The sequence below is a fragment of the Pleurodeles waltl genome, chromosome 9 (genome assembly GCF_031143425.1).
Source record: "Pleurodeles waltl isolate 20211129_DDA chromosome 9, aPleWal1.hap1.20221129, whole genome shotgun sequence".
Classification (NCBI taxonomy): Eukaryota; Metazoa; Chordata; class Amphibia; order Caudata; family Salamandridae; genus Pleurodeles; species Pleurodeles waltl.
The window spans coordinates 157591950-157618342 of NC_090448.1; the positions used below are offsets into that span (position 1 = coordinate 157591950).

Genomic DNA, 26393 nt, shown 5'->3' on the forward strand with positions numbered 1-26393 from the left:
GACCGCGGCGCGAAGCCGCATTGGTTAACATTGAAGCCTATGGGTTTCAGGAGCCAATGGCGAAGGGCGCCGGCGGTGGCGGGACGCACCGCCGCGGTACGCACCGCCGCGGACGTGACCGCCATTTTCTATCTACTTATCCACTTGCGACTTGAACTTTCACAGGAGAGGACCTATACTGCAAGTGTTGCTGTGACCTCGGTCTGGAAGGGACAATGGCTGCTGCGACTGGGGAAATGGCCCCTGCCTTCACTGGAGAGGAGTTGGAGAAACTTGTGGATGGGGTCCTCCCCCAGTATGCGCTACTCTACGGTCCTCCAGACCAACAAGTGAGTTTAATTCAATATGGATTTGGGGCCACTGGCTGGCTTGGGGGCCTGGCGGGGATGGGGGGCATGTTGGGGCTGGCGGGGGGCCTGGCGGGGGGCCTGGCGGGGATGGGGGGCATGTTGGGCATGGCGGGGGGCATGGCGGGGGGCCTGGCGGGGATGGGGGGCATGTTGGGCATGGCGGGGGGCCTGGCGGGGATGGGGGGCATGTTGGGCATGGCGGGGGGCCTGGCGGGGATGGGGGGCATGTTGGGGCTGGCGGGGGGCCTGGCGGGGGGCCTGGCGGGGATGGGGGGCATGGGGGGCATGGCGGGGGGCCTGGCGGGGATGGGGGGCATGTTGGGCATGGCGGGGGGCCTGGCGGGGATGGGGGGCATGTTGGGCATGGCGGGGGCCTGGCGGGGATGGGGGGCATGTTGGGCATGGCGGGGGGCCTGGCGGGGATGGGGGGCATGTTGGGCATGGCGGGGGGCCTGGCGGGGGGCCTGGCGGGGATGGGGGGCATGTTGGGCATGGCGGGGGCATGGCGGGGGGCCTGGCGGGGATGGGGGGCGTTGGGCCACTGGAAAGGAAAATGCTGAGAAACTTGAACGTGGTATTTCTCCCTCCCTGTACGTGTCACATAGGTCCGCGCCCATGAGAAGATCGGGATTTGGCGTGCCATCGCCAAGGAAGTCCGGGCCCTGGGGGTCCACCATCGACGGGGCACCCACTGCCGCAAGAGGTGGGAGGACATCCGCCGCGGGACCAAGAAGACCGCCGAGTCTCTGCTGGGGATGGCCTCCCAACGTAGGCGGGGTGCCTGCCGTCAACTGAGCCCCCTGATGTTCCGGATCCTGGCGGTGGCCTACCCTGAATTGGATGGGCGCGTGAGGGCAGCACAGCAGACACAAGGGGGTGAGTACAAGCATTATCTACTCTGTTGTCGCGCAGTGGAGGTGTCTGGGTGGGGGAGGAGGGCTGGGGGTCCCCCTAGGCCAGGGCGATATCTGTAGGCTGGGCACCCCCGTAAGCCCCTGTGTCCCCAGCCACCACCCTCAGTAGTTTGTCAGTACAGCCATCCCTGGGCCGTGTCATCCATGGGTGCAGTTGTCAACTCTAGGCGTGTAGACCATGTTCCACGGAATGCGTAGCGTACCCCAAGTGCGCAACTTAGTGCAGGGGGCATCTGTGTCTGTCATGTCCGCTAACTGTACCGGAGATCCATGTACTCAATATCCCTTTATTTCTCTCTCCCCCCCCCTTTTTGTTTGTCTTTCTGTGCTTGTGTGCATCAGCATCATCAGGCGGAGGAGAAGTGGCATCGGGGCAGGAGGGAGCTGCATCTCACATGGCCCAGGAGGGCCATGCCACAGAGTCAGACTGGACCAGTGAGACGGAGGGCGAGGGGAGCTCCACGACGGGGACGACTGGAGCCTGCAGCGACACGGACACGTCCTCGGAAGGGGGCTCCCTTGCGGGGGTGGCACCATCCGTGCCCCCCGCCATTACAGGTACAGCCGCCACCCAGCGCACCATCTCCGCCCTCCCAGCAGCCCCTCCGCGTTCGCCCCGTGCCCGCTCTGCCAGGAAGCCGGGCATCTCCTTCGCCCCAGGCACCTCAGGCCCTGCCCCTGTTACCCCCGCTGCCCTCAGTGAGGAGGTCATTGACCTCCTCCGAACGCTCATTGTTGGGCAGACTACCCTTTTGAATGCCATCCAGGGGGTGGAGAGGGAGGTTCATCGCAGCAATGCGTACCTGGAGGGCATTCATTCGGGTCAGGCTGCCCATCAGCGATCGTTCCAGGCTCTGGCCTCAGCACTGACGGCAGCCATTGTCCCTGTCTCCTGCCTGCCTCTACTAACTCCCTCCTCCCAGTCTCCTGTTCCTCTGCCTGTCCCACCCACACCATCAGACCAGCCTGCACACACCTCAACACCCAAGAGAAGCTCATCCAAACATAAGCACCACAGATCACGCAGACATTCACACACGCAACATTCCGATGCAGACATGCCAACAGTCACTACCACCTCTGTGACCCCCACCTCCTCGTCTCCCTCCTCCCTCCCTGTGACGTCTACACTCACACCTCCATTCACCTCACCATCAGCCAGTGTTTCCATCACCAGCACACCCTCCACTCCAGTCCGCACACGTGCAGTCACCACCCCCACTGCCATTTACACGTCCCCTGTGTCCTCTCCCACTGTGTCTGTCACCCCCTCTTCCACACCACACAAACGCAGCCACCCACCCACCCAACAGCCATCCACCTCACGACAGCCTATCCCTCCTGCACCTGCACCCAAAGACAGCAAACGTGACTCACCTACAACCACATCCTCTCCCTCCACTCCCATTCCCACTGTACCTACCACTCTCCATTGTCCCAAGAAGCTCTTCCTCGCCACTACTAACTTCTTTCCTGACCCTGAGCCCCCCCCTCCTTCTCGTCGGGGTAAGAAGAGCACCTCAGCCACCACCAGCCCTGCAGCCCCCTTGACAAGGGTGCAGGGGTATTGGAGCCCGCCAGCCCGCATGTCTGGATCTTCGCCCAGCAGCAAGGGGACAGGCAGCCCACCCCCTGGGAAGAGGAGCAGAAGGCGGAAGGGGCGCCGCAGGAGCCCGCCTTCTACATCCCCCCCGGACACCACCCAGAGACAGTCACCAGCCACAGCTTCAAAGGGAGGAAAGGGCCACAGGCCGACGACTAAGGAGGGCAAGGGCAGCAAGTTGGAGAGGTCAGGCAGCAGGCCTGCTGCCCAGGAGGAGCCCACAACCCCCATAGCCGCTGCCCCGGGAGGAACCGGCACAGCTGCCCCGGGAGAGCCCACCACCCCCATAGCCGCTGCCCAGGGAGGACCCAGCCCAGCTGGCCAGGAGGGCCCCACCACCCACAGCCCAGGTGGGCAGTGAAGGAGCACCATCCCCGCTGCCCAGGAGGGCACCACCAGGCAATTAGCAGTTGGCCATAGACCGTCCGCCGTCTCAAGAACCGCTGAACTGGGCCCCGCCGTCTCAAGAACCGCTGAACTGGGCCCCGCCGTCTCAAGAACCGCTGAACTGGGCCCCGCCGTCTCAAGAACCGCTGAACTGGGCCCTTCAAGGCAAGAAGCGCTGAACTGGGCCCCGCCGTCTCAAGAACCGCTGAACTGGGCCCCGCCGTCTCAAGAACCGCTGAACTGGGCCCTTCAAGGCAAGAACCGCTGAACTGGGCCCCGCCGTCTCAAGAACCGCTGAACTGGGCCCCGCCGTCTCAAGAACCGCTGAACTGGGCCCTTCAAGGCAAGAACCGCTGAACTGGGCCCCGCCGTCTCAAGAACCGCTGAACTGGGCCCCGCCGTCTCAAGAACCGCTGAACTGGGCCCTTCAAGGCAAGAAGCGCTGAACTGGGCCCCGCCGTCTCAAGAACCGCTGAACTGGGCCCTTCAAGGCAAGAACGGCTGAACTGGGCCCCGCCGTCTCAAGAACCGCTGAACTGGGCCCCGCCGTCTCAAGAACCGCTGAACTGGGCCCCGCCGTCTCAAGAACCGCTGAACTGGGCCCTTCAAGGCAAGAACCGCTGAACTGGGCCCCGCCGTCTCAAGAACCGCTGAACTGGGCCCCGCCGTCTCAAGAACCGCTGAACTGGGCCCTTCAAGGCAAGAACCGCTGAACTGGGCCCCGCCGTCTCAAGAACCGCTGAACTGGGCCCCGCCGTCTCAAGAACCGCTGAACTGGGCCCTTCAAGGCAAGAACCGCTGAACTGGGCCCCGCCGTCTCAAGAACCGCTGAACTGGGCCCTTCAGGGCAAGAACCGCTGGCCCTTTGGCAGACGTGGCAGGGCAGGATCTATCTCGGGCAGGGCTGCAGGATGTCCTCTGGCCAACTTGCCTCCTCCAGTGGCAGTGGGGTCTGTTATAGACTGTATGGACTGTGGCTTTGCTCTCCCCAGGATGGCCCAGTGGGCAGGCCACCCACTGTATGGACTGTATGGACTGTGGCTTTGCTCTCCCCAGGATGGCCCAGTGGGCAGGCCACCCACTGTATGGACTGTATGGACTGTGGCTTTGCTCTCCCCAGGATGGCCCAGTGGGCAGGCCACCCACTGTATGGACTGTTTGGACTGTGGCTTTGCTCTCCCCAGGATGGCCCAGTGGGCAGGCCACCCACTGTATGGACTGTATGGACTGTGGCTTTGCTCTCCCCAGGATGGCCCAGTGGGCAGGCCACCCACTGTATGGACTGTTTGGACTGTGGCTTTGCTCTCCCCAGGATGGCCCAGTGGGCAGGCCACCCACTGTATGGACTGTATGGACTGTGGCTTTGCTCTCCCCAGGATGGCCCAGTGGGCAGGCCACCCACTGTATGGACTGTATGGACTGTGGCTTTGCTCTCCCCAGGATGGCCCAGTGGGCAGGCCACCCACTGTATGGACTGTATGGACTGTGGCTTTGCTCTCCCCAGGATGGCCCAGTGGGCAGGCCACCCACTGTATGGACTGTTTGGACTGTGGCTTTGCTCTCCCCAGGATGGGCCAGTGGTCATGGAGTCCCCTCGTGGATCTGGCGTCGTGTACTCAAGTGGCTGAGGTGCCCCCCCTTCCCTTCCCCCTGAGGTGCCTGTCCTATTTTCTTTCTGATGCCCCTGCAGTGTTCTCTCCGTGGAGTTCTTGTCGTGGGACTGGGCCTTGCCCCTTTGCACAGGACCCCTGTGATCCACGGACAGTGGTTGGACTACATTTAGTAGCTGTATATATTTTGTACATAGTTTATTTATTTATTGGGATTAATGGTGTACATATTTCAATATATCTGCCCGTTTATGATCTCTTCTTTTGGTCTTTGCATTATTTCGGAGGGGGGTGGTTTGTGGGTTGTGACAGTGATCTGTGGGAATGCATTGATGTGTGTGTTGTAGTGGGTGTGGGTGGGTGGGTGTGTGCCGGTAATCTTTTCCCTCCCCTGTGTCGTAGGTGCCGTACTCACCGCTGTCTTCCGCGCCGCCGGGCGTGCTCCTGGTATATGAGGAGGAATAGGAGTGCGGGGATGACCTGCAACTCTGGCTCCATACTGCCGGAATCTCGCGTGGAGTGCGTAGAGGTGAGCGTTTTCCCGTTCGTAGTCTGTTTCCGCCGTGTTCTTATCGGCGGTGCTCCCGCCCCGGAAAAGGTGGCAGATTGGTGGGTCGTAATAGGGTGGGCGGTACTTTGTCTGCCGCCGGGCTGTTGGCGGGAACCGCCGCGCTGTTTGTTTGTACCGCTGTGGCGGGCGGAGTGTTAAGTTGGCGGGCTGTGTTGGCGGTTCCCGCCAGGGTCAGAATTGCATATTTTAGACCGCCGGCCTGTTGGCGGCTTGGCCGCCGCTTTATCACCGACCGCCAGGGTCAGAATGAGGGCCTAAGTGTCTTAACAATTGGGGCTAAATAAACATCTACATAATTGGAGACTCTTTCAAACAATGAATTGCATGCCGATACTATTGGTCTTCCTGGTGGCGACGTCAATGATTTATGAATTTTTGGTAGGAAATAAATCGTAGGTAACGTTGGATTTTCTTTTTTCAAGTAAATATACTCCTCACGATCAAGTAACAATTGTTGATGCCAAATACCTAGATTTGTATGTAACATACAAGTCATGTTTTTTATAGGATTTTTTGTCAATTTCTTGTATTCAGCTGGATTCCTCAGTTGTCTATAGGCTTCCGTCATATAATCAGATGTATTTAGGATAACGACATTACCTCCTTTATCCGCTGCTTTTATTATAATTTTATTGTTAGCCTTTAGACTTTTCAGTGCCAACCGCTCTTTTTTAGTTACATTTTCTGAATTTCTACTTGATCTTTTATTTTGAAGACGTTCCAGATCTTCTAAAACTAGTTCAGAGTATAAATCTATTTTGTTACCTGGTGAAAGTATTGGACAAAACTTAGATTTTTCTTTTAACCCGGATGGCTTATGACATTTTGTATTGATGTCTAGTTGCTGTAAAACTTCCATTTCTGTATAATCTTCATCTTGTAAATCATGAGTTAAATCAAACAAAGTTTTGAGATCTATTGCTTGATCAATTTTTAGTGGGGTTTCTTCCAATTCCTCTGTGATGTCCTTTTCAGGAGTAAATACTGGCTTTTTCTTTTGCTGTGTATGATATTTTAGCAATTTTAATTTCCTTACAAATTTATAAATATCAATGCGAGTATCCACAAAGTTATGGTGAATTTCAGGGCAAAATGAGAGGCCTTTATTCAGGGTTTGTAATTCAAACTTCGTTAATTCATAGTCCGAGAGATTGACTACTAAATTTGATGATTTTGTTGTTTCCTCAAGCTTCTGAGAGGATATTGTCTTTTGCCTATTTCTTTTTGCTCTTCTTGTTTTTCTCTTATTGACCCTACCTGATTTTGTTTGTTTCCATAACCACGCCCTCTGATTCTGCCTCTTCCTCTTGATAATCTCTGATCCATGTAAAGTACTTGCATTTCCTCTAAAAAAGTATTGCTAGTATCAGTATTTTCCCCTTCACTAAGTTCCACTTCTGATTCAGTCGAAGTCTCTTCTCCACTATGATTCGATTGTCCTCTATTAATCCTGGATTCTCGTTTCAATTGATCAAACCGTTTTGCAAATGTATATACTCTCCCAAACTTATAATCTTTTTCATCTCATAAAAATTTACTTTTTTTCCTCTGCTGAATTTCTTCCTCATAATTATTCAAACGTATTTCCATAGCTTGTCGCAAGGTTGTTTGCCCACTTTTATCATTTTGTTTATTCAACAATTCTTCCAATTCTTTAATTTTAGCATTTGTTTCCTCCAAATCTAATTTAGCATGTTTAATTAGAATTTTCATCATGTTCAAAGAGCATTGTGTATTGTTTGCCGCCCATTCCGTCAACAATTCAGGCTTGATGCCAGTATATGTCGGCATTAAAAATATACGTAAGCCCCTTGGAATTCTTTCTACTTCAATATATTTCTCTAGAGATAGAATTTCCCAACTCTATATATATAATCACACAAGAGAAAAACACCACACTCCCCGGGAATTCTTTAGCAAGTTGATTTAATGACAGGCAGAATTTCTTAAGCAGCATAAATCAAGCTCCATGACGCGTTTCGACATCTCGTCTTTATCAAATGGTTTAAAGTAATTTTCAATGCTGTTTTAAAACGTCTGTCTTCAGTGCGCAGAGGCATTGTGGGATTTATACCTTCATATCCCACACCTGTGAACTTCATTATTCTGTGAGAAGTTGAAAAGACAAGGCAGGTGGCCCCAAACTTGTTTGTGGAAGAGATGGACTTATCTAAATTATGGTGAGCATATGTCTCTTCGTTTCATGATTCACAGCACCGATGCGACCCTTTTAACTACATAGAGGGTTTTTACAAATTAAGCACTGGTTACCAGTAAACTAACTTTTCTTCCCTTTTGGTAACTCTATGGGATGGTATAACTCTACCCGATATATTCGTGAGGTTTCTACTAATCACTACTGTGCATGATGTTGGCCTTTGGGAAGAGGTGGCTTATGGTTATTCCTATCACTAAAACGTCTGAGCATTTAGACAAAATTAGTTCTGGCTCATCAGCTTTGAGATCTTCTAGAATAAAAACGAATCAGAGCACCAGTTCTTCAGGGCCCTTACGGACAAATATGGATCCGTTTGGCACTTCAAAATAAACTACTGTGAAGGTGCAAAAGTCTGACTCTATTGTGGAAAGCGTACGTTGAAGGACTATGCAAGACAGGTTGACTACATTCGCTGACCTACGTGGCAACTAAAAATATTAACTCCTATTTGATAGGAAGGAACCAACCAGCAAAGGTTATTGGCACCATCCATACTCCCTACATCCTCTTACAGTTGCACGTTCATAACACACACAATTTATAAAACTGTCAAAAATGTTTCTTTATATTTACGTTGTCACAATTAAAAGTTGTTTAATACTTTCACTTTCTGTACTTTTACCCCACCTTTCCTACGTATCAAGCAAAACAATCTGCTGCTGTTGAAGCTGTACTGTTTGGTGCTTTATAAAAGAATAAAAAATATACTACCTTAATTGGCTAATAGGGCTGTTTTTGTCTCTAAATTATTTGGATATATGTACCATTCAAAGTTTTTAGTTTAGTGCTGCAGGATCTAAAATGAAATGTAGCCTTGCATTTTATGTTCCATCAGACAGTATGTCTTCTTTCAAGTGGATTGTGAAATAATACAATCCTTTGGTTTAGCCACTAAAGGCCTATTGATACATACGCACATCACACAGGGCACATCTGTCCCGGAATTCAGTCCCTTTGAGGCAAAGCTTATGATGGATGCTCCCAGATTTACCATACACTTATCACTAATGCCCTCGATACAATGAGTCACCTCAGAGCCTGATGGGAAGAGCACCTAGGCCCCCTGGAAGATGAGGACTGGAGAGATGCGATGATGGCCCCCAGAATCATCATGATATCCATTGATACAAACATACTCTCTCTATTGTACATATCTTTCTCCAGGCCGTCTGTGCAAGGAGGGTCTCCTTGTACGAGTGCTTCCACTGCTCCCAGGCTCCTGCAGATTTCTATCACACGGCCTGGGCCTGCCCTGTCATACAACGATACTTGGAGGCTGTGGTTGCAAAACCTCAGCGGTGCTGGGTTGAGTAGGAGACCTCTCTCTCCTGTTGTTGATACTGGGAGTGTTTGAGGCCATGGAGGCACGCGGGCAGACCGGGCCATGTTAGGCACGGCCACCATGGTGGCCAAGAGAGATGTAGCATCTAATTGGAAATCGTCCGAACCTCCCACAATAGCTCAGTGGCACCATGGGGTAGACTGGTGCACACAACAGTAGCAGCTTGTGTACGAAGCCATGGGCTTCCCCGCCAAATACAAGATATGTAACAAATGGCTGGGAGACTTGGGGCTAGATCTGATTTATTAAATACCGACACTGCACCACTTAATTGGCTGTCCTGTGGGTTTTCTCTGGGGGAGTTTTACTTATCTTGATGCAAATATATCCAACATTGGTTGTGACGAAATGCTTGATATGCGAATGACCTGCTGTATAGTATTAAAATCAATAAAGTTGTTTATAAAAAAAAGGGCTACTGATATATCATTCGTCAATGAACATGCGATAGAAAAAGTATTTGAGAAAGTCTCTAGAAATACATGAAAGTTTACAATTAGTAACACCTCATACCTGAAAATGACCAGATTCATTCTGGTTTTATGTGTTTGATTATATTCTTCCAGACACTGCTCCACTATATCATTAAAGTGTTTAACACTTGGAATCTCAGTGTAAAGTCGCTCATCCCCTTCAAGGTCAGGATTCATATAGTCTCCAAATAACAGGCTTCGCATGTCTTCTTCGGTGACCTACGGCATGGAATCAGAAGATTTTAATTGCAATTTTTACTCTCATTTTTTGAAGGTCACCCTTTTAAATTTAAAACGAAAGTCTGGAGAAATGTACAACCGGTGAAGAATTACAAAAGGAGGAAAGACAACAGTGACTCATTATCAATGCCCAAAAACTATTTGCTGTCACAAACTACGTCCAGGGTCTTTAGAAAGTGGTGAAGGTAAAGCCCACCCCGTAGCCTTTCATCTAGTTTTAGGCTGCAAGGTCTTGGCGTGCCACAATGAATGCACACATTTTGGGCCAGATGTTGCCTCTTTCTACAGTGGCTGAGAGAGAGATCAATTTTGTATTGATTGAAGGGATGGTTTCTCTAGCTTTTCCTGGACTGAACCTGGGTGACTTGGCTTTTCAACATTCCCTGCTGTATTCCTGCCACACTGTCCTGCTCATCTGCAAACGTCTTTGTTTTCAGCTCTAATGTACTGTATGCTGTTTAGATGATTACTGATGACAAGATTAATTTAATCATCCAGGCTACTCAGCAAGCCTCGTCATCGCAGCAGCCAGTGAGTGTGCCTCAGCTCCTGCCAAGTGTCACTTACATTTCTCCATCACTGCCATGCTCTTGCTCAGGCTTGTTCAACAAACTATAATCTATGGATTCTGTTGTGCTAGGGTCTCTGAAGTGTTACAACATGGGTTAAACTGAAAAAAAAGGCGCCATCAGGTGGTCACTCCCATTGAACATATCAGTTTTACTAGATTAAAATAAATATAGCTACACTGTTCTCTGTCTGTATTCACACGATTCCTTTGCCTGCAGTTATATTCACTAGAAAAACATATAACAGACGCTCATTGTAGATGGGAAACTGCAGTCAGCACCAGAATATACGTGTTCTAGCAATACCTGCACATGGAAACACGACTGCATCTCCACACATCAACAAGCAGGTGTGAAAAGACAAATCGCATGCAGCGTTATGATGTGATTTATAGTATGAAAAGTGGTTTGATATGTGGCATTCTGTGTGGTCATTTGCAGAGCATGTGACGTTTATGACAGCGCCCCTAACTATAACGGACGAATTGCAGTGGTTTTTAGAATGTGAGTCGTAACGACATTGTTCCCGAGTGTATTTTTATGTTTTTTATAAATATGAAATGTTTTCACACCACATACTATTTTGAAATATGAATATGGAGCTACGAATTTCCTTTTCCATTGGTTTTTCAGTCAATATGTATTTATATTTATGTTGGAGTCGGCAGTAGTTGAGTTGCATTTTCCATTGTGTAAGGAAATGCCTCCTTGGTATGGTTACCCCCTAACTTTTTCCCTTTGCTGATGCTAAGTTATGATTTGAAAGTGTGCTGGGACCCTGCTAACCAGGCCCCAGCACCAGTATTTATTCCCTAAACTGTACCTTTGTCTCCACAACTGGCACAACCCTGGCCCTCCGGTAAGCCCTTGTAACTGGTACCCCTGGTACAAAGGGCCCTGATGCCAGGGAAGGTCTCTAAGGACTGCAGCATGTCTTATGCCACACTGGGGACCCCTCACTCAGCACAGACACACTGCTTGCCAGCTTGTGTGTGCTGGTGGGGAGAAAATGACTAAGTCGACATGGCACTCCCCTCAGAGTGCCATGCCAACCTCACACTGCCTGTGGCATAGGTAAGTCACCCCTCTACAGGCCTTACAGCCCTAAGGCGGGGTGCACTATACCACAGGTGAGTGAAATACCTTTCATTTGAAGTATTACTTGTAAATCTTGAACCTGTGGTTCTGAAAATAAACTAATAAAAGATATGTTTCTATATAAAAACCTATTGGCCTGGAATTGTCTTTGAGTGTGTGTTCCTCATTTATTGCCTGTGTGTGTACAACAAATGCTTAACACTACCCTCTGATAAGCCTACTGCTCGACCACACTACCACAAAATAGAGCATTTGAATTATCTCTTTTTGCCACTATCTTACCTCTAAGGGGAACCCTTTGGACTGTGTGCACACTATTTCTTACTTTGAAATAGTGTATACAGAACCAACTTCCTACACTACCTAAAAAAGTGAAATTAAAATATTACAAATGTAAAATAAGTGTTTATTTTCATCACCGAGCAGATGGAAAAGTTGTGAGACTTCTGTGATGTTGCTTTTAATTGATAATGTGCTCCTTTACCAGATTCTTTATTTTTGAAACTTGTCAGCCACAGGGCAGGACAGTAGAAAACCTTTGACATAACATCAGAGCGAGCACTGGGTGCTGCATCTTGTCACAGGACATCAATTTGGCATTAGACAGTTGTAAGGAAATGCCTCCTTGGCATGGTTACCCCCTGACTTTTTGCCTTTTGCTGATGCCAGTTATGATTGAAAGTGTGCTGGGACCCTGCTAGCCAGGTCCCAGCACCAGTGTTCTTTCCCTAAACTGTACCTTTACTTCCATAACTGGCACAGACCTGGCACTCAGATAAGTCCCTTGTAAATGGTACCCCTGGTACCAAGGGCCCTGATGCCAGGGAAGGTCTCTAAGGGCTGCAGCATGTCTTATGCCACCCTGGGGACCCCTCGCTCAGCACATGCACACTTACTCACAGCTTGTGTGTGCTGATGGGGAGAAAATTACTAAGTCGACATGGCACTCCCCTAAGAGTGCCATGCCAACCTCACACTGCCTGTGGCATAGGTAGGTCACCCCTCTAGCAGGCCTTACAGCCCTAAGGCGGGGTGCACTATACCACAGGTGAGGGCATATGTGCATGAGCACTATACCCCTACAGTGTCTAAGCAAAACCTCAGACATTGTAAGTGCAGGGTAGCCATAAAGAGTATATGATCTGGGAGTTTGTCAAATACAAACTCCACAGTTCCATAATGGCTACACTGAAATCTAGGAAGTTTGGTATCAAACTGCTCAGCACAATAAATGCACACTGATGCCAGTGTGGAATTTATTGTAAACTGCACCCAGATGGCATCTTAGAGATGCCCCTGAAACCAGGCTGGACAAACTTATCTAGTCACCAACTACTCCTCAGTTGAGAATCCAAACCCCTCAATCAGGATAGCCTTCATGAGGTCATAGGATTATGCATCTTTTCCAGAGAGTGTGAGGAGTCTATCCCTACACTTTCCAGTGAACATTTCCCAAAGGAGAGCACCCCAGTGAGATCTGTTTACTTTTCTGGTTGCACAAGTCCTCTCAAAAGCTGTGAACCATTTGGTGATGTCATCACCATCTTCATATTTAGTTACAATCCCTTTTGGGATTTTCAACATGTCAGGAGAATCTCTGACCCTATCTATGTTGCTGCCACCATTGATGGGACCAAAACCCATCTCTTGTCTTTCCCTTTCTATAGCTAGGAGCTGTCTCTCCAAAGCCAATCTTTTGGCCATCCTGGCTAGCAGGAGGTCCACTTCATTGAGGCTGCCCTCAATGCTTCCAGAGTTGCTGGGCTCTCCTGTGAGAGAAGCAGCATCTCTGACTATCACTCGTGGAGACAGGGTTTGAGGGACCCTGTTCTCCCTAACTAGGAGTGGGGGTGGGAAATCCTCCACATCACTAGCTTCCCCCTCTGGGAAGGTATCCTCAGAGGGTTTGTTCTTAGCAAACTCTGCCAAAAGCTCCTGGAGCTGTACTTTGGTAGGGTTTGAACCAGTTTTAATCGTTTTGGTTTTGCAGAGAGACCTTAACTCTGACACCCTAAGATGCAGGTAAGGAGTGAGGGTGAGTTCCATCACAATCTCTTCTGCATTAGACTTTATGTTTCTAAAAGTTGGAATACTTTTTAAGAATCTAAAACTATCTATAGAACTTACTTCAAACTTTTACAAAACTTTTAAACTCTAAAAGAAATGCTAACAGGGACTAACACAAGGCCCTAGCAGGACTTTTACAATTTCAGAAAAATAGCTAAAAGTTTAAAAATCAGTTTCTAATGACAATTTTTGGAATTTAGTCGTGTGATCAGGTATTGGCTGAGTAGTCCAGCAAATGCAAAGTCTTGTACCCCACCATTGATCCACCAATATAGGAAGTTGGCTCTGTATGTACTATTTCAAAGTAAGAAATAGCATGCACAGAGTCCAAGGGTTCCCCTTAGAGGTAAGATAGTGGCAAAAAGAGATAATTCTAATGCTCTATTTTGTGGTATTGTGGTCGAGCAGTAGGCTTATCAGAGGGTAGTGTTCAGCATTTGTTGTACACACACAGGCAATAAATGAGGAACACACACTCAAAGACAATTCCAGGCCAATAGGTTTTTATATAGAAAAATATATTTTCTTAGTATATTTTAAGAACCACAGGTTCAAGATTTACAAACAATACTTTAAATGAAAAGTATTTCACTTAGGAACTTTAGGAACTTTGAATTAGCAAAATAGCATATACAGTTTTCACACAAATGGCAATAAGCTATTTGAAAACTGGACACTGCAATTTTCAACGGTTCCTGGGGGAGGTAAGTGTTTGTTAGTTTTGCAGGTAAGTAAACCACCTAAAGAGTTCAAAGTTGGGTCCAAGGTAGCCCACCGTTGGGGGTTCAGAGCAACCCCAAAGTTACCACACCAGCAGCTCAGGACCGGTCAGGTGCAGAGGTCAAAGAGGTGCCCAAAACACATAGGCTTCAATGGAGAAGGCGGGTGCCCCTGTTCCAGTCTGCCAGCAGGTAAGTACCCGCGTCTTCGGAAGGCAGACCAGGGGGGGTTTGTAGGGCACCGGGGGACACACAAGTCAGCACAAAAATTAAACCCTCAGCAGCACGGGGGCGGCCGGGTGCAGTGTGCAAACAGGTGTCGGGTTTGCAATAGGATTCAATGGGAGACCTAGGGGTCTCTTCAGCAAAGCAGGCAGGCAAGGGGGGGAGGGGGGAGCTCCTTGGGGAAGCCACCACCTGGGCAAGGGAGAGGGCCACCTGGGGGTCGCTTCTGCACTGGAGGTCGGATCCTTCAGGTCCTGGGGGCTGCGGGTGCAGTGTCTTTACCAGGCGTCGGGTTCTTTGAAGCAGGCAGTCGCGGTCAGGGGAAGCCTCTGGATTCCCTCTGCAGGCATCGCTGTGGGGGCTCAGGGGGGTCAACTCTGGCTACTCACGGGCTCGCAGTCGCCGGGAGTCCTCCCTGTAGTGTTGGTCCTCCACAAGTCGAGCGGGGGACGTCGGGTGCAGAGTGCAAAGTCTCACGCTTCCGACGGGAAATGTATGTTCTTTAAAAGTTGCTTCTTTGTTGCAAAGATGTTTCTTCTTTGGAGCAGAGCCGCTGTCCTCGGGAGTTCTTGGTCCTTTTAGATGCAGGGTAGTCCTCTGAGGCTTCAGAGGTCGCTGGACCCTGTGGAACGCGTCACTGTTGCAGTTTTTCTTGAAGTGGGGAGACAGGCCGGTAGAGCTGGGGCCAAAGCAGTTGGTGTCTCCGTCTTCTCTGCAGGGCTTTCAGGTCAGCCGTCCTTCTTCGTCTTAGGTTGCAGGAATCTAGTTACCTAGGTTCTGGGAGCCCCTAAATACTCGATTTAGGGGTGTGTTTAGGTCTGGGGGGTTAGTAGCCAATGGCTACTAGCCCTGAGGGTGGCTAAACTCTCTTTGTGCCTCCTCCCTGAGGGGAGGGGGGCACATCCCTATTCCTATTGGGGGAATCCTCCATCTGCAAGATGCCCTCTGGGGTGTATTTTACAATAAAATGTACACTGGCATCAGTGTGCATTTATTGTGCTGAGAAGTTTGATACCAAACTTTCCAGTTTTCAGTGTAGCCATTATGGTGCTGTGGAGTTCATGCATGACAGACTTCCAGACCATATACTCTTATGGCTACCCTGCACTTACAATGTCTAAGGTTTTGCTTAGACACTGTAGGGGCATAGTGCTCATGCACCTATGCCCTCACCTATGGTAAAGTGCACCCTGCCTTAGGGCTGCAAGGCCTGCTAGAGGAGTGACTTATCTATACCTATAGGCAGTGTGAGGTTGGCATGGCACCCTGAGGGGAGTGCCATGTCGACTTAGTCATTTTATCCCCACCAGCACACACAAGTTGGCAAGCAGTGTGTCTGTGCTGAGTGAGGGCCTCCAGGGTGGCATAAGACATGCTGCAGCCCTTAGAGACCTTCCCTGGCATCAGGGCCCTTGGTACCAGGGGTACCAGTTACAATGGACTTACTTTTATGCCAGGGTGTGCCAATTGTGGAAACAAAGGTACAGGTTAGGGAAAGAACACTGGTGCTGGGGCCTGGTTAGCAGGCCTCAGCGCACTTTCAAATCATAACTTGGCATCAGCAAAGGCAAAAAGTCAGGGGGTCAAGAATGCATTTCCTTACAAGTATTATCTACGTTTGCCACTATCTTACCTCTAAGGGGAACCCCTTGGACTCTGTGCACACTATCTCTTACTTTGAGATAGTATATACAGAGCCAACTTCCTGCAACAGTGCTCACCTTCATTAACACTAAGCTTATAAATAGTACTGGTCCACAAAGCCCTTACATTTCCAGGAACATTTCAGCCCACATAATGTCTGAAAATCCAAGGATTATCATAGTTGACAGTTGATTTAGGACCTTTGGAAGGAGTACATCACCCCACACTGCCAAAGCTACCAAAGTATGCATGGTAACCTTACTATTCTCTCTGTACATTCTTTATCTTGGAAAGGCTACCCATTATTACCTATCACACAGAGGATAACTCCCTGTATTCACTAAACCCAATATGTCATACAAATCAAGGCACTAATGTTACATGTTATGCCGTGTAAACCAAGTGGCAGCCCCACACATCTTCTGCAGCAGTAGCCCTTCATAGAATGTGCAATTATTTCTTCAGACATTGTCCAGGTGGCTGTCTCATAGCATTTCATGATGCATGGACCTATCTCCATTGCAACTGTCTATTATTTACTAGTCACACCCCTACAGGCACTCTCATAAGCAAGAAAAGAGCTGTTGTTCTATCTGGTACTTTTCAGACACAGTAAAGTAGCAAGCAGCTTTTTCCCATTTTGTCAGTGTAGCATCTCCTATGCTTCAGATATGTGAGATGGTGGAAAGAACGCAAGTAATTTTATTGATTGATTTAACTTAAATTATTGGAGTGGAGGGGGCTCACTCAAAGTTAGTTTTTACTTTTTGCATACAGTTATGAAATGAGATTGTATATTACATCAGAGCTGGGCAAGGTCTTGCTGAATGCTAATGAAAGGTGTAAAAAGGAACTTTTCATCAACGGCTTCAAATTCTGAGATGCCACAGAGCTACGGACAGTAAAAGATATTTATGTTTCCTCAGCAATAGAGAGTGGCACCAAATAAACTCTCACAGTTAATACTTGTAATCCATCCTCGGCACGTTGTGGAAAATACCAACATTTCATAAAAGTTGTTAAGTTGATCCAGATACGTATAATAGAACCATCTACAGGTCCCTAATCTACATGTATGAAGATGCCTGGTAATTTTGCATCCATGTCCAAGAAATCTGGAGCTTCTAGTAGCCATGCACACAAATGTAGGTTGTTGAAATCTGGATCTAACAACATGCTCCCATCCTGTGAGAATGCACCTGAAGGCTATCAACATGATCAATGTCCCTTTACAAAGAAGGAACAGACCAGTAAGGATAAGTTACTTACCTGTAAATCCTAGTTCTCTTCCAGGGGTATCCTCATCAAAGTCATAAACATTGAATATTCCCGCCCTTGTGCGGGGACCCCGGAGCATATATATATAAAATACATACATATTATCATGTGTAAAACAGCAATGCAGGCTATAATCATAAATAGGCTAAAATGCTTTATTTCTATGCAAGTTTTTTTTTTTTATTTTTTTTTTATATATTATAAAATCACAATAGATCATAAATATCTACCTAAGCCCCAAAAACTGGACTTAGGGAAGTAAACAGCAGTAAATAGCAGAGAAAAATAGAAAAAAACCACATTGAAAAACAATGAAGCATTCTTAGCCAATAGGCTGCATGCAGGTTAACACAGGAGAACCATAAAAACTTTGGCACCGTGCCTTTAAGACCCTGAGCACCTCCAGTATCCCACCATGCCTCAGGGGTGAAGGGAAGGTGACAGTTGGTTCACAGTTAGGTCAGTACTTTTTTACGGTGACAATCTGTGTAACTGATCAGAAAGATAATCTGTCCTGCACTTCTAGGAGACTTGAGTCCGGGGAGGAGGGTGGGTTGTTTATGACTTTGATGAGGATACCCCTGGAAGAGAACTAGGATTTACAGGTAAGTAACTTATCCTTCTCTTCCAGGGGATCCTCATCAATAGTCATAAACATTGAATAGATTAGCAAGCCCATCCCTAAACTCTGCGGACTGTCTGAAAGAAGTGCAGGAAAGAATACATATTCATGCAAATAGATTTCTAAGAGAGGCCTGCCCCACCTGGGCATCCGCTCTTGCATCCGAGTCTAAACAGTAATGCTTAGTAAAGGTATGCACAGACTTCCATGTAGCAGCCTTACAAATCTCGTAAATTGGTACATTGTTAAGGAGGGCAGCAGTAGCCGCTTTTCCCCTTGTGGAATGCGCTTTTGGCCTAGCCAGTAATTGCTTATTAGCCAGTTGGTAAGTGTTAACAATACAAGACACAATCCATCTTGATATCGTTCGTTTAGACGCTGCCTCGCCTGTTCTTAAATGACCATAATTCAGAAACAAATGGTTAGAATGTCTAATCGGTTTTGTTTTGTCCAAATAGAATTTCAGCACTCTTTTCAAGTCTAAAGAATGCAATGCTTTCTCAGCCGGAGTCTCCAGATTCGGAAAGAAAGTCGGTAAAGATATAGTCTGATTGATATGGAATTCTGACACCACCTTCGGAAGGAAAGATGGGTGAGTTCGCAGAACCACTCTATTATCGTGAAAAACCGTGTACGGTTCTCTGCAAGACAGAGCCTGAATTTCGCTGACCCTCCTCGCTGAAGTAATGGCCACCAAAAAAGCCATCTTCCACGTAAGGTGCTGTAAAGAGGCCTTGTGGATAGGTTCAAAGGGAGGGCCCATAAGTTTTGACAGGACTACATTCAGTTCCCATGGAGGAGAAGGTCTCCGAATGGGAGGAAAAACCTTTTTCAAGCCTTCTAAGAAATCCTTGACTACAGGTATCGTAAAGAAGGATTCCTGAGAAGGCGACTTACGATACGCTGTAATTGCAGACAAATGAACCTTAATAGAAGATACCTGCAGACCAGACTTCGCCAGATGAAGCAAATAGGACAGTATGACATCCTCCTGAGCTCGTATGGGATTTATACCTTGTTGAGAGCACCAGATGTAAAATCTCTTCCACTTAAAAGCGTAAGAACGCCGCGTGGAAGGTCGTTTTGACTCTTTCAAGATGTTCATGCACTCCTGTGAGAGCCCTAGGTGCCCATACTGTAGGAATTCAGGAGCCATGCTGTCAAGCTCAGAGAGGGAAGGTTGGGATGTAGGATTCTGCCTTCCATTCTGCTCAGGAGATCCGGTCTGCACGGCAACCTCCTGTGAGGTTTTTCCGATAAGTTGAGTAGATCCGTGTACCAGAATTGGTGGGGCCATTGTGGCGCTATCAGAATCATTCTGGTTCTGGAGTTGTAAAGTTTGTTGATTACTGCCGGTATGAGGGGAATCGGTGGAAAGGCGTAGAGAAATATCCCTGACCAGTTGATCAACAGGGCATTCCCTTGAGATCCCGGACGGCAGAACCTGGATGCGAAGTCTGGGCATTTCTTGTTTGCTTCGTCTGCAAAGAGATCCAACTGGGGTCGACCCCATTGACCGAAGATGTCCTCGACGACTTCGTCGTGTAGGACCCAGTCGTGCGCGTCTTCTAGATGTCTGCTCAGGAAATCTGCCTCTACGTTTTGCTGACCTGGCAGGTGTATCGCTGTGATAGACATTCCCCTGGCCAGGAGCCAATGCCATATCGTTTGGGACTCTCGAGACAGAGGTAGTGATCTTGTTCCCCCCTGTTTGTTCAGGTAATACATTGTGGTTGTATTGTCTGTCTGAATTAGGAGAGATTTCCCCTGAACCAATGGAGAGAAAGATTTGAGAGCCAGATGGACCGCTCTGAGCTCAAGTAGATTTATGTGATAGCTCTTTTCCTTGTCGGACCACAGACCCTGAGCTTGGAAGGAACCCAGATGAGCACCCCAACCCTGAAGAGACGCATCCGTTACCAGAGTGTCGGCTGGAATTGTCTGGTGAAACGGAGAACCTATCGACAGGTGAGGTCTGTGCATCCACCATTGTAGTGATTGAAAAGCCGCTGCTGGTAGTCGTACTCTGTCCTCCCAGAGACCAGTCTTTTGGCTCCAGTTGTTCTCTAATGCCTCCTGAAGGGGCCTCATGTGTAGCCTGGCATTCGGGACAATGAAGATGCATGAAGCCATGGAGCCCAGAAGCGATGTCACCTGACGAGCAGTAGGTGCATCGGCTGTTAATAGTTGTAGACACTTCCTGTGGATTGATAAAAGTCGTTCCTCCGAAGGATACACTCTTTGGAGCTCTGTGTTTAGTATAGCTCCCAGGTAGTGGAGGTTTTGTGTTGGAATCAAGGTTGACTTGTTGTGGTTGATTTGAAGACCTAGAGACTCGAAAGTTCTTAGTACAATGTCTCGATGTTTTCTCGCCTGATCCGGAGAGGAAGCCTTCAATAGCCAGTCGTCCAGGTAGGGGTAGACGAATATTTTTTCCGATGTTTGGATGCTATTGGGATGTGAAAATATGCATCCTGTAGGTCGATGGAGCACATCCAGTCTCCCTGATGCAGTTGCGGAACAATCTGGTGAAGGGCTAGCATCCTGAACTTCTGTTTTCTTATGTACTTGTTCAGGAGCCGTAAGTCCAGAATTGGCCTGAAGATGCCTTGTTGACCTTTTTTCGCCACCAGAAAGTAACGGGAGTACACCCCTTTTCCTTTTTGTGCCGGAGGAACCTTTTCTACAGCTTTCTTTTGTAGGAGTGCAAGAACTTCCTTGCGTAGCAGGCTGAGATGAGAAGGAAAACATCTTGCTGGCGGCAAGTGTGGCGGAGGTTTTTTGAAAAGGAGAGAATAGCCATGTTCGACAATATTGAGCACCCATTTGTCTCTTGTGATGGAGTGCCACTCGTGAAGATGATGCGTAATACTTCCCCCCACCGGAGTGGTGCACAGTGCTGAGGGAAGCAATGCTTCATTGCTTTGTTGGTGTCTTTGCTGTAGACTGTTGAGGTCTACTTGCCCCTCGGTCTCTTGTGGGTCTACGTGCCTGAAACAGGGGACGTCCCTGTCGTTGTTGTGGCCTCTGAGACCAGTGAGGGGTTTGAACCCTCTGCTGGAATGGTCGTCTGTCGTACGGCCTGTACCTCCGCCTGAAGTCTTTCTTACGTTCCAGGCCCACTGCCCTCATAGTGTCCACCTCCGTTTTCATTCGGGCCATCTCTTCATCCGCGTGGGTACCGAACAACGAATTCCCGCTGAATGGGAGGTTTAAAATGCGTTGCTGTGCTTCCTGTTTCAGACCCGTGAGCCGTAGCCAGGAAGACCTCCTAGCGCAGATTCCGTGCGCATACCCATGCGCAGCCAAATCCGCCCCGTCCGCCGCCGCGCTGATGACCTGGTTAGATACTAGGCCCCCTTCCTGCAAGATTTCCTGGAAGTCCTGTCTATCTTCCCTGGGCAACTTTTCTGTAAATCTGTGGAGTGAGTCCCACAGAGAGCGGTCATATCTGCCCAGAAGTGCTGAGGCGCTGGAGACCGTCATAGCAGATGCCGCCGTACCGCACATCTTTCTCCCCAGGGAGTCTAGGTGTCTGCTCTCCTTATCCGGGGGGACTGTGGAAGATGATGCCACAGAGTGTGTTTTTCTGGCTGCGGCTAAGATAACAGAGTCCGGTGGCGGATCCTTCCGCAGGAATAAAGGATCTTGCTCCGGAGCTTTGTACTTCTTTTGAATCCTAGCCGGGGCAGACTTGAGAGTGGCTGGAGTCAGAAAGGTGTCCATAGTAGGTTGCAGCAAACCTGGTACTAGTGGCAGCAGTTTTCTCGAGACTGATCTGTGTTGTAGGGTCTCAAAGATAACTGAGGATGAGGTGGCCGGCTCCGGTACCTCAATATTTAGTTTCTGCGCTCCCCTTAAAAGAACCTCATTAAAAGTGGTGATATCATCCACCGGTGAGATCCTAGCAGGTGGAGAATCTGTCAGCGTGGGGGAGTAGCGCCCAACAGACGATCCTGAAGAAGACCAAGAAGGTGATCTTCTGTGTGGTGTTCGCGACCTGGTTCTCCTTCGGGAACGAAACCTGCTACGAGAAGCTGTAGCAGAGTGTGCAGGTCTTGTGGTCGGCTGACGAGAAGCAGAACGAGCCCGTCCTGCTCTAGCTGTAGGCGATGGCGTTCTAGGTAATGAGGCAGTAGGAGAATACATCCTAGAGTATTGGGAATCCGGGGATGCTGCCGGTCTATTCAGGCTCTCTAACCATCTAGGTGATAGAGTGATGGGAGAAACATGCCCCGATGAGCCCGCTCTGGAATGGGATGATGCACTCCGTATAGAGACCACCGGTGAGGGAGCTTTATCCGCTGGCTCTACTGCCTGTGACACAGCTGAAGGTTGTGTCGACGTCGATTGCATCCTCGACGTCGAAAGTTGCGATGGCTGGTCTGTTCTCGACGTCGAAGGTCTTGACGCCGAAGGCCTCGACGTTGAATGTCTTGACGCCGATCGCGGGACCTGGACCTACTCGCCGTCGTGTGTCTCGACGTTCAGTGGCGAGTGGTCGACGGCGGATGTTCATGCCGTCGTGGTGTTTTTGGCGTCGTGTCCTTCGACGCCAAGGGGCGAGATGTTCTCGACGGCGAACGGGAGCGCCGGAGATGGCTCGACGCCGAACGGCGGTCTGCCGTCGACGGAGATGTACCCCTGTGCTGTCCATGCTTCGACGCTTTGTCCCTCGACGTCGGTCTGGTCACCGTTGACGGCGATCTATGCCGGTGAGACGGTGGCACCGATGACGTCGATGGAGAACAAACAGGCACAATCCTACCTGTCGACGTCGATCTGGCCATTCCTTCTGTTGTAGGCCTGGGAAGTGAAGAGGATGTTGACTTTTTCCTCTCCTGAAGCCCATGTAGCCTGATTTTCTCTCTGTCTTTGAGAGTCCTCCTTGACATCTTCTTACAATACTTGCAGGTGTCAGGACAGTGACTCTGTGGCAGGCAGACAATACACAGAGAGTGTGGGTCTGACTGGGCTTTCTTCTTCCCACAAGAAGGACATTTTACAAAAAGAGATGGCATTTTCTGTCAGAAAAGACTGCCAAACTCAGACAAAAGATGTTATCTGTCGAGTAAACAGGAAAAACACTATTTTTAGGGATTTTTCTGGAGAAAAAACTCAGAAAAACTGAGAGCTCAATGCTCCAGGATCCTCTCAGAAGAAGCCGGAAAAAAGAACTGTCCTAACTGTGAACCAACTGTCACCTTCCCTTCACCCCTGAGGCATGGTGGGATACTGGAGGTGCTCAGGGTCTTAAAGGCACGGTGCCAAAGTTTTTATGGTTCTCCTGTGTTAACCTGCATGCAGCCTATTGGCTAAGAATGCTTCATTGTTTTTCAATGTGGTTTTTTTCTATTTTTCTCTGCTATTTACTGCTGCTTACTTCCCTAAGTCCAGTTTTTGGGGCTTAGGTAGATATTTATGATCTATTGTGATTTTATAATATAAAAAAAAAAAAAAAAAAAAAAACTTGCATAGAAATAAAGCATTTTAGCCTATTTATGATTATAGCCTGCATTGCTGTTTTACACATGATAATATGTATGTATTTTATATATATATGCTCCGGGGTCCCCGCACAAGGGCGGGAATATTCAATGTTTATGACTATTGATGAGGATCCCCTGGAAGAGAAGTGACTCTCCTGGCCAATGCAGAGCCAGTGGGTTCATTATTGTCTGAAACTTCCTGAAACTGTTTAATTTGAATAATCAGGATTGATGGAGAGAAATACTACTGAAAGTATTTTCAGGACATTGCCATATCATCTATCACGCAGATCATCCTTTCATCCTGACCGCTAAAACCAGGAGGCGTACAAGAGAGAAAAATATACAAGAAGAGCACACAAACGTCTGCTCTAAAGAAATTAGTATACAATTAGAGTGGCAGGAATGAGCATGATCCTCACTCTTAGGCATCCCCCGGTAGTCCATGGCAAAATTGGCAGTGTAAGGTACATTAAATCTTCCAAAATTAACATGCCATCCAAGTCACACTGAGGTCAATTTAATATCTCCCGATGGTGTGGCATACACCCGGGTACAAAGTTCATCAGTCTTGAGTTTCACTCTTTAAAATAAGTTTGTTTGACTTTCTACAACATTTAAATGAGAGATGTTACCAATCACCAAACAAACTTGGAAGCAAAGAAAACGAACATTCAATACCTTTAAGACCAACCACTGGAACTATTGACCACTGCTCCCTTGCAAGTCTCAACATTTGGACATTGAAAGGAGTGCTAAAGAGGTCAGATAGGATGGACTCTTTGAGGTGCTCACTATTGTCATTGGCAGCCAACGTCTCTCAACAGAAGGGAAATTGCTCTGGAAACAAGCGGCGCCAGCATGGCACAACAACAGCTTACAAAGTTTTCAAGGGTCCAAGCCTGTTGCTTCTGCGGGTGGTTAGTATCCAGGAGATTTTATATTATATTTTTGCTCAGCTGTCGGCTTATCCCTGTGATGTTCAAGCCAAGTACTTTCTGCCAGATTCCTTTGACTACATCTGATGTACGCTTGAGGTACTCTAGGCTTCCTGCCCAAATCCTAGTTTACTCATGAAATTTAGAAGTCAAGCATAGAGGAGTAAGTCACAGGGAGTTCCTTTTGAATTGGGTCAATCATTCTCCAATATTTGTAGCGGAAAGTACATTTTTAATGACTGTAGGAGACCTTTTTTTATTATAGATATGTCCATTAGTTGAGGACATTGTTTGAGAACCAAACAAAAGACTACTAAACCTACCAAGGATGACTGTGTGCTACAGCAGCTCTATTCAAACAAGATTACGCTCTTGACTGTTCCTTTATTTTAAAAGTTGCATCTTCATATATAGATCATTTTCATTTTACGCCACCACCTTCTGGAATTCAGTTTCATAATTATTATATAACAAGTCTGACCAGTGGGGGGGCTCCTCCATTAGAGCGGAGAAGCGTCGCCCTGACAAATAAAATGGCCTCAAAAGCCCCAGAGATGAAAAATAAAATGGTAATAAAGTCTACTTAGTACCATTTCATTTTTCATCCCTCATCTTGAACAGTGTCAGGACAGGCTGGGGCCTGCTGAGTGGCAGCAGCCGGGAGGAGTGTGGGCTGCCTGGGCACTTCAAAGTGAGCATGTCTCTTTGGTCGGCCGTCTTGCTACAGCCATCCAGACTTGCTCACTCTGAAACCTCTATAACCCAACTGTCTTAAAACAGCTGGATTAGAGCAAGCATAGGCCCCCCCCAGTGCCCTCAGAACCACTGAGAGAGGATAATGCCTCCAATCCACTCCTCTCATGCTGGTTAATAGCATGAGAACAGCACCAGGATCGGTTAAGGGAGTTGGCTGGGGCCTGCACTCAACATCGTACTTCAGAGGAAGAGGATGTGCAGTGAGGAGGAGGATTTGTCGTGCGTGTAAGGTAAGTTTTTTTTATATTATATGTTTACAGCACGGTGCGAAGTGCATGCCACTTCCCACCACCCATTTGCCCACACCACCACTCCCCACAGATGCCAGGGCCGTGCTGACCACCTAAAGTTTTGACAAGTCTAAGACTCAGCAACATCAGCAATCTTTCTTAATGCCCATAATACAGTGTTAAGAAAACTTTGGGCACAGGAGCATAATCTATTATACTCACTACAAACAAATAAATACTTTTGAACAATCCAAACTATTTGTACCAAGTTTTAAAAAAGTGTACTGCTTTCTATTTTGGCAATAACACGAATACTCACAGAAGGTGATTTCTCTTTCTTCAGATGTTCAAATACACCTTCAAAACTTTCTTTAAACGTTTCTTTCACAACTTCCTTCAATAAATTGTACAGCCAGGCTCGATCTCGGTCGTCCACAAGTCGATCATAAAATACACGAAGCACTTCGTGAACAAAAAGCCGGACGAATATGCGCTTGTTTTCAACGGAATCCTTCTTGATAAGCAGGCAGCCTTGGATCACGCGTGAAAAGTCACGCAGATTGAAAGTGTAATGCGACTTGGCAGGAGTCGGCAAGAGGTTCTCTGTTGCTTTTTTGTATACCTAGACCAGGTCAACATAACAGACATTTTAGTTTTTTTATATATATATATATATATATATATATATATATAGATAAATATATATACCAATAGTAAGGCAACATAATAGGCATTTTCCACACACTGCAGTCAATATATTGGATTTTCACATCATCAAAGTCAACATTTAAGGAGTCAAATAATGTTTAGCTTTTCCTATTGTTGTTGGGCAAAGTTTGCACAGAGAGGCTTTACAAACTCACCAATACTCAACAGGCACAGTTTAAACACTGGGAAATAAGGTGCAGGGACGTTGTGGCTCAGCATTAACCACATTGTAAAGAGCAAAAAGGCCTCCAATTAGTTGGTTATGGGAAAACTTGGTGCATGCCTGATGCGGATTTACGATGTAGCTTGCACCTTAAAATCTCATCAGTTGTAGGACAATTT

General features: G+C 48.0%; 1 protein-coding gene across 1 annotated transcript in view; it reads right to left on the minus strand.

Moving 5' to 3' along the window:
* DNAH12 (dynein axonemal heavy chain 12) overlaps nt 1–26393 on the minus strand; it is a 937015-nt gene that overhangs the window by 395458 nt on the left and 515164 nt on the right. The window contains exons 41-42 of the mRNA XM_069206470.1: nt 25663–25965; nt 9509–9687 (exon numbers count right to left, since the gene is read on the minus strand). Of these exons, the coding sequence (XP_069062571.1) occupies nt 9509–9687; nt 25663–25965 (482 nt within the window). The remainder of the gene's footprint in view (nt 1–9508; nt 9688–25662; nt 25966–26393) is intronic.